This window comes from Saccharomyces mikatae (assembly GCF_947241705.1).
Source record: "Saccharomyces mikatae IFO 1815 strain IFO1815 genome assembly, chromosome: 5".
NCBI classification, from domain to species: Eukaryota; Fungi; Ascomycota; class Saccharomycetes; order Saccharomycetales; family Saccharomycetaceae; genus Saccharomyces; species Saccharomyces mikatae.
In genome coordinates, this window is record NC_079260.1 from 1 (window position 1) to 9,592 (window position 9,592).

General features: G+C 43.4%; 1 protein-coding gene across 1 annotated transcript; it reads right to left on the reverse strand.

Annotated features, from left to right (window-relative positions):
• Positions 1-1,738: 1,738 nt before the first annotated feature.
• On the reverse strand, positions 1,739-7,348 carry SMKI05G0005 (uncharacterized protein; the record flags this gene model as incomplete). Its single annotated transcript, XM_056221746.1, has 1 exon — positions 1,739-7,348. The coding sequence occupies one exon, from the start codon at positions 7,346-7,348 to the stop codon at positions 1,739-1,741; it is 5,610 nt and encodes a 1,869-aa protein (XP_056081506.1).
• Between the last annotated feature and the right edge of the window lie 2,244 nt (positions 7,349-9,592).

The window sequence follows — 9,592 nt, forward strand, 5'->3', positions numbered from 1 at the left end:
CACACCCACACCCACACCCACACCCCACCCACACCCACACCCACACCCACACCCACACCCACCACACCCACACCCACACCCACACCCACACCCACACCCACACCCACACACGAACACGAACACGAACACGAACACACGAACACGAACACGAACACTTCAACTAGCCCTAAACCTGAGTCAGCCCTATATTAGCCCTAGGTTTTACCCTCTTCGCCTCCTCTTTGCTTACCCGCCTCTTTGCTTACCCTGACTCTCCCCTCCACATTTATTGCTCACGTGATAAAAAACCGGGTAACTATCCTCTCGCTTGGAGCACCCCTTTTTTACACAAAAATTGATGGCCCGATCTGTTTCGATCATAAAAGAGGATTATAATGACTACAAAATATCGTTGATGTGCCGCAGCAACTGTCTCCTGGGTTTACCGCAGAGCTCTTTCAAACCGAATCTGGCACATTTTATGTTCGTAGGCCACCAAAAAAGAATCGCTCACTACTCCTACTGCACGCCTTTCCCCACTCTCATGAATGCGGGAGCAAAATCGCGCCTTCCACAAGCGAAGAATATTCAGTAATCTGCATGGACTCAGTTGCTTATGGCCTGTCGGATGCACCTGTGGGGACTACTGCCTACAGCCGTTACTCCAAGAATGAGACGCCGAAAAAAGAAAGTGATCTTTAACTGTTTCCTTTGAAATAGTAGGTCCCGAACTATCGAAAAAATGCTAGCCGCTTCACCTTTGACTGGCATCTCTAGCCTTGATTCTTGGATTCATTGCACCGTAGGACCTTTTTAAAAAAATCTTCTGTTGATAACGACTGGTTTAGTAACTTGTAATAATTAAGAATAAGTCGTTCCTTCTTAATTTATATAAGAGAGGTATATAAAACACATGCTGATTATTGTGTTGAACCCAATGGTTCAGACATGATTCGGGACATTCATGATAACTCATCTTCTTATATACTAAGTTCTGGACAACTAATAGATCTTTATCTTACTACTGCAGGAAACCCCAATATTAGAATTTGCCTAATCTAATTTATGCAAAGAGCGTAGTTGTAATCACTTATTCCAACATTTTCGAACCAACAATGATATTGGATATCCTCTGTTCATATTGTACGTTAAAGAGCCGTTCGGAGGGAAACAGGCGTAAGCCAGGTCTTTGCTCAACAGTGATTCTTTGCCGCACTCTCCAGTCATATTTTCCCCGTTAATTTTTGACTATCATATCCTATTTGCAACTAAATCTTCTCGTTTATAATTTTTGACTTTACTTTAAGTACAGTAAAAATATATCAAGGGAAAATATATACTGTTTGTAGTTAAGCGGTCCAAGAAGTATTTGTACGCAAACTAACTTTTTTGCATTGTTAACTGTTTTCAAAGGCAGTAACATCCATTTCAATTTGAGCACCTAAAGGCATTCTACCTACCACAGCCGTGCCAGCAGCTCTATCGGCTTGAGAATAGTTGGTGCAAACCGCATGTAAGTCTTCGTAATACTTTTATGTTCAAGATTAAAGCTAGATGACTCCGAAGTGTTCATCACATTCTGAGCAACTCACACTGATCTTCTCCAATGCCCTTTCTTTCCGCCAGTTTGTTTTCAACTATTAAGGAATCTGACCAGAAACAAAAACAAATCCATTTTGTTTTTTTCACTTTTTCTTGAAACTTAGAACAAAACATATACTACACAATACACAATCAGCAACAGTCGTAACAACGTCCATCACTCTCCAACTTCTCTGCTCGAATCTCTACATAATAATATATCAATTTTACCGTCTGGAACATCATCGCTACCTAGCTCTTTGTGAACCGCTACCATCAGCATGTACAGTGGTACTTTCGTGTTATCTGCAGCGAGAACTTCGACGTTTGCCAAATCAAGCCAATGTGGTAATAACCACACCTCCGAGATCTGCTCCAAAAGATACTCCAGTTTCTGCCGAAATATTTTATTGTAGAACAAGCCTATCAGCATCGAGAGGAAAGGCGTCCAATGCGGCGGTTTAGATGGGATAACTCCCAGCGCAATCTGTTCCCGCAAGTGCATTCCTAAACTTAATTCATACCTGTTCCTCAGCTGTTGATGATGCCTGCAAAATTGCAGCTTGACGTACTGCGGACCCTGCAGTCCAGCGCTTGTCATAGAACGCAAACGCTGAAAAACTCCAAGTTTCTCGAGTGCCTCCACAACGACCGTATCGTCTTTTGCCTCCCATTCTTCCTGGCACTTTTTTTCGTCCCAGTTCAAAAAGTACTGCAGCACCTCCGTCTTTGATTCACGCAAGTTGCTCCATACTTTGAAATACAACTCTTTGATTTGCCTTCCAGACATGCGGAAAACTCGGCTCCCTTGCTTGCCTCTTGTCGAATCCAGTACACTAATTGTTTCTCTTCTTCTAGTAATAGCCAGGTACCAAGCATATTTTTTTTGTATCTGAGAGTAGATCTCTCTCTTTTTTACGGTAAAAAATCTCAAATATCCAACAGGGTCCCCATGATATGGCTCAATATCTTCCAAGTATTCTTTGTATTCCTCGTCGTTTCGCAGCATTCTCTCCACAGCTAGTGCTTCCCAAGCTATCCTCCGATACGATACTTTCTGGCGAGCCCAGCAGACGCAGAGCTCGAACATTTTTTGACAGCCCTTGCATAATCCGTATTGTGTGAATACTCCCTCTGGGCAGAAGTATATATCGATACCATACAGGAAAAGATGTTTAATTTCATCGGACCGAAAGCCAAGAAACTCTAATACATTCATATTCTCAGAAGTATTGGGAAATTGTGCTTTCAGTTTCTTTCTCTCTAGCGAGACCATTTGACTTCCTTTCCGCTTATATGGCTCTTTATCAATGTCAGTGGCTGGATGGAATCTATTACTCTCAGCATTTCCACCTGTATTGGAGTCCTCGTTGGTGCTAGCAGTGGTACTGGCGGTGGTAGTAGCACTAGTCCTGGCGTTGGTGCTGGCGGTGGTAACAGCACTAGTCCTAGCATTGGTGCTGGCGGTGGTAACAGCACTAGTCCTAGCATTGGTGCTGGCGGTGGTAACAGCACTAGTCCTAGCATTGGTGCTGGCGGTGGTAACAGCACTAGTCCTAGCATTGGTACTATCAGCAGTATTAGCACTAGTCCTAGCATTGGTGCTGGCGGTGGTAACAGCACTAGTCCTAGCATTGGTGCTGGCGGTGGTAACAGCACTAGTCCTAGCATTGGTGCTGGCGGTGGTAACAGCACTAGTCCTAGCATTGGTGCTGGCGGTGGTAACAGCACTAGTCCTAGCATTGGTACTATCAGCAGTATTAGCACTAGTCCTAGCATTGGTGCTGGCGGTGGTAACAGCACTAGTCCTGACGTTGGTGCTGGCGGTGGTAACAGCACTAGTCCTAGCATTGGTACTATCAGCAGTATTAGCATCAGTATTAGCATTGGTACTATCAGCAGTATTAGCATTAGTGCTAGCATTAGTACTGGCATTGGTGCTAGCATTAGTACTGGCGTTAGTGCTAGCATTGGTGCTAGCATTAGTACTAGCATTGGTACTAGCATTGGTACTAGCATTGGTACTATCATGAATGCCCGCGTTGCTGTCCTCATCGCTGCTGCAATAATCTCTGTACCTGTCACTACTACTTCTCTCTTGTGAACTAGACGGTAACGCAGCAACCGACATGGAGGCTGTGGCCTGATTTTCAGCCAATCTGTCCATTCTCTTTATCAGTTCCACTGTGTCTGCCGACAGGTCCGTCCTGGAGCCACAGCATCCAACATGCTGGCCCTTTTTTCCTTTCTTTGATTCAAGTCCATAAAACTCGCGTACCTGTTCGGTTATACAGCCTTCCTTAATTGGTGATAATTCACCCCTACGATTCCTTGCCGCCCAACTGTTTTTTCTAGATAATAGATAACAGAGGCCTCCTTCTCTTAGTCTTCCCACGCCTTGAATGAGCTCAATAATATTAAGTCTATTATCAAGCGTGATCACCATCATCAATTCCTTAATGTCAATTCCTTCAGTCACTAATTTTGTTCCGATGAGAACTCGCATGCCACCGTCAGTGACAAACTCCTCCGTGCGAGACACCTTTTCCGCAGCACCCAGCTTCCCGTGTATCCATACCACCTTGAAATACTCCCTCCAAGAGCAGGCCAGTTCTTCCACTTGTTTGGTTGTGCTAGCAATTACAATGGCCTTCGACTCTGGTTCAGTTTCAAACAGGGCTAAAAGAAGCTTCAGTGCTTCTTCGGGAGGTGATTCCACTTTTTTCCAAATTTTATGCACATGCCCTAAAGGCACCTCAGATTTCTCCTTAATCAGATTGAACATCTGTGTGGGATAGCTGGATAAACCCCTGCTGAGGTCTTCCGACCGTTTGAGCTCGTTGATGTCCATCGATTTCTTGCTCAGTCCCGTAAGCCCTATGCGCTGCAACGCAGCATCAGCTACAGCCTCAGGTGCTGTGCCGCTCAAAAAGATTGCTTTCTCGAAAGCGTCAAAATCGAGGTTCCTTATGCCCCCAAATTGCGGCTGCCGGTAGACCTCCGTTTCCAAGTTGTGAAACTCATCTACAATGAGGTAACCCAACTTTACATTGTTGGTCCTAAAGGTGCACTCAACAATATTATCCCACCCAGCTATCCTGTCTGTGAAGTTGGCGCTAGCAAGGTCATCGTAGATCCCCACGTATAAATCAGTAACACCATCGTAACCCTCTTCAATAAAGTTTCTTACAGTGGCCACATTCAAGCAACCGCCTCGGCGCAACCTGATCATGCAATTAGCAAGCAACACTGTGTACGGTACAAACAGAAACGACACATGTTTCACGTCGCTCTTGGACGCGAGTGCTATTAAGGGAAGATGAAACAACTCCGTCTTACCATAGCCCGGTGAGGCTTGTACTGCCACAGAGGGTGTGTCTGCCATGTATATTTCATAACATAAGCGCAACTGATGCAAGTCCCTGAATTCAAAGGATCTGCCAAAAAGTTTCCGACCTGCGACGAGGATATCGTTTGTGCTCTTGGGCTCTCGGGGCCTTTTTCGCGTTGCACTCAAAAAATTTTGATGATGATCTGAACTCGCTTCGCCTGCTACTGCTGCTACTACATCTCTCGCATTCCGAGTACTGGAGAAGGAACAATGGTAGTCTCTTTCAAGGCCTAACCATTGAATCCAGCGCTCGGAAGCTCGCTCCTGCAATAAAGTGGCGGTCGTTCCACTGACACTGGTTAACGAAAAGGAATCCACACCGTAAATGTTTCGCCCTGTTTGAACGGAATGGTTGGCCATGAGTTCACTCGTCGCCGACTCGTACAAATCTGTTTCAAATCTGCTACCTACGCAGTGCCGCCCTAGGGCAATCAACCCCTGGCGCATCTCCCGAAAATTCAGCTTCTGAGGTGCATTCTTCGGAAGTTCCCTCATGTACTGTCGAAAAGTTGCATATTCAACGAGACAGCCCTTAGCGGTATTCAGAAACATGTAGGAATACAAAACTATCCTCGAAGTATCTCGATTTGTTACTTGATTTGGATCCTCAAACCCCACGACATCCATCCAAGGATCGTGTTTAAAGGCGTCATAACTGTTACCAAGCGCACATATCTGCATTTGCCTTAGCACAGTGACAAAGTAAAACAAGTAATCTGAAGTGAGTCCGTCAAGTGTCTTTAGTCGAGGCTCCGATGAACCGTTCTTGTTATAATCAGTGTATAGTTGGATGCGCCTTGTTATATCGTCGACGTATACGTTGCGCTGAGGACCGGCAAAAGCGAGTAGCTGAAGCTCTGGATACCGGTAAGGGTATCCTACGGCAAAATGGATCATCCACATAAGTGGCACCGTAAGCTCGTCAATTGCAACAGCCACTTTATTTTTAAGAGCCGCGGTCATTTTGTTAGTATCTCTTCTCAACTTTGGCAGCACAATTTCACGATATTTAACAGGTATCATTTGAAGAAAAGAATCGTTTTCCAGATACTCGTCAATTCCTCGCTTTGGCTCTCTGAACAACACGTCTCGATTACGCAAAATGAGACTGGCAATATCAACCACTGTAGGCATATAAAAGCAATTGTTCAACTCTTCCCAAAGGTTGTCAAACTGAGCCTTGCATGCAAAGTAAAAGCTGCGGACATACTCGCGATTAAACAGTTTTCCACATACTGATATACCATCAGAAGAAGGTACCAAAGTTATTCTATAAGAGTCCTTCAGCGCGGTTTCCTGTGCTACTTCGTGGTACAGAATTTTGATCCATTTCCACATCGCAACGCCGTTGTTGTCATCAAATATATCTAAATCCTTTGCGGTGCAAGCACAAGAAGACACCAATAAAGCTTTCACGGCATCTAGTGTTTTTCTGAGCCTTCGTGGAGTGTTAGGACTGCGCAACTTGCATACTTTTAAGCCATGTTCGTCCACAGAGGGAATAACGGATTGTTCATTCGCAACAGATAGATCTTCTTCCTCACCAGCACCACCACGGGGTCCCGCCCCAAAATTAAGCGCACATGCTCGCAAGATAATATGCAAAATATCACCCAATCCGTCTTTTTTGTTCATCATATCGTTACATATCTGTGAAAAGTACTTTATCTCAGTGGGTTTACGTGGGCATAGATCACGTTTCAGCCGCTCTGTGTCGACTTTCTTACCGCCAGGTAAACTTGCTTGATATGCGGAAAAAATCGAAAGCTCATTTACGTGTAGTAACAAAAACATGTAGGGTGCCAAATTGTATCCATATTTCCTTATGGTGCTTTTCTGAAGACTCCTTACAATAGGCGTGCCAGAAACAAAGTTGGTGAAAGTACGCATCGTAGAGCTGTCGTTCGGCCTGGAACTCGCAGTTTCGTAACAACGTTCCAGGACACGAAAACTCAACTCACTATAGTATCCTCTGTTGAGGTAAAAAAGAGAAAGGATATCGTAATCTTTCCTATTAAATTTCAAAGTATGTACTTGAAACAACGTGTAGACCATCAAGTTGATTTTCTTGGGAATAAGATACTTTGAAGGGATGGGTCCGCTCTGGAAATCTGGTTCGTCTTCAACAAACGTCAGAAACTTTTGTACATTTTTTTTAACCATGACGGGAATGACAATTTTTTCAAAAGATCTTTTCCTATCCATTGCATCGGTTCTGTATTTTACCACCTTGATTAGGCTAGACTTTTCGTCTTCGTAGAATGATCGCACTTCCGTGCGGATCGATTCAAATAAAGTTATTGAGTGACAATGTACCAAGTCGTTTTTGTTATTTAGAGCGGACTCAAACTCCTCAAAGTTTGCTTTTTCAAACTTACGCTTATCGGAAATTTTCATTTTATTTTTGTAAGTTTCGAAATTAACAATAGTATGTTGATTGTTATGCTTTTTGACAAGAAATCCATCAATATAAACAAAAGATTGTCCAGTTTCCACCCTATCATCATCTAGGAATGCAATTGAGCTACTCTATTGAGAAGATGCAGAATTATGTAATGAGCACCCAAAAGAAAAAGACCTCTGCTACACAAGTGCAAATCTCCAGCAGCAACAAAGCACAGTTAATAAAAAATCCCATCAAGATTAGCCACTGACCCCTTCAAGCACAACATAGAAAACAGAGAGATATCCGTTTCTTCCTGAGGATCGTCATTCATCGCTTGATTTCCGGCCTGCAAAAATAAAGTAGTAGGTACGTACTTTCTTTTTCAACTTCCATGTTTGTGCGTAGTATCTCAATCTGTCTGCTTAGTCGAGGAGAACCAGGATTCTGTTCATTGCTCAAGCCGCTTCGTGGATGTTCTCTTGGTTACTTAAACATGAACCAGTTGGTCGCTTCAAGAAATTATGCGCTCAGCCTGCAGCTTCTTCCGCTCTCGAAAAGACCAATATAATAAAAACTTATGAATTACATTTCCTTATTAGGTATATGACCTTACGCTTCGAAGTAAGGTAGACCTTTTTGGCGCACCTATATATATAACGCGTCAGAAAACCTTCTCCAAAAATTTCCCGTAACTTCTCCGACGCTCCCCCTCAAGAAAAAAGAAAAATATATTACCCTGCTTAATAAGAAAATACGTATCAAGTTACTTCCTTGGTGCAATATCCCACTATAAAAAAATTCCTTGACGCCAGATCTTCGGCCACAATTTGCGTCCCCAAGTGCCTAAACAGGAAATAATGACAGCTTTCGTACAGAGTTACTTCCACGGTGCAATATGTCCCTACGGCGTTGTCTAATACCATCCAGCGTGCAATAAGGTAACATATATATACCCACACCCACACCACACCCACACACCACACCCACACACCACACCCACACACCACACCCACACCACACCCACACTATCACTATCACTATCATCATCACCATCACCATCATCATCACCATCACACCCACACCCACTACCACTATCACTACCACCATCACTATCACTATCACTATCACCATAACCATAACCATCACTAACCCTATCACTACCACCATCACCATCACCATCATCACCATCATCACCATCACCATCACAATCACTATCACTATCACCATCACTACCACCATCACTACCACCATCACTACTACCATCACCATCACTACCATCACCATCACCATCACCATCACGAGAAGTACACACTTACTTACCCTATCTCTAACCCTACTATCAGCCCTACCTCGCTGTCTAACCCTACCTCTCCAACTCCAACCCCACTGCCCTAACTTACCCTACCTGCTCCTCCACTGCCTACGCTCTCCACCTGCCATCCCTCACATCTCATCACTTCCACTTATCCTACCATCTACCATCTACCTCTACAACATACCTAACATAATATGTAAACATCCAAACGTAAACAATCATATGTAAACATCCAAACGTAAACAATCAAATGTAAACAATCATATGTAAACATCCAAATGTAAACAATCACACCTAACATCATATCCTAGCACTACTCCCCATCCCACCTCTAACCACATCTAGCTACCTCACCACATATCAACACCTACCATGCCTTCTTCTTCTCCTTGATAGCTCTCCATACGCCTACGGATGCTAAAAATAAACTACTCCCATCCTACTCATCTTACCCAACTCCCTTCTGCCACACTGCCGCACTGCTCCTCATCCTCATCCTCACCTCTCACTCAGTTGCCATGGTTACCACTATACATCACCATACATCACCATACACGGCACTTACCTCAGCGCTTCACACCCTGTGCCATTTACCCATAAAACCCACTTTTATTCCCATTTTAGTGTTTATAATGTATTCTACGGACCCAAATATCATATATATGCACTTATCTGCATCTAATATAACGTATTTTGCCAAATTCTGTCTACTCATTATATACATATATTTATCACAATCTCAAAAAATCACCCATTAAATCACCCAAACATAAATATTTTCTCATGATTTACATCGATTCATAGCCACATATTATCCTTCTGCTATATTGTTCTTACCTAAGAAGTACGACTAATTTATAATAATAAATAATAATGCGTCAAATAATCTTATGTTAACAAATACACGTACTACTACCACTTCAATATTCAAAGCCACCAT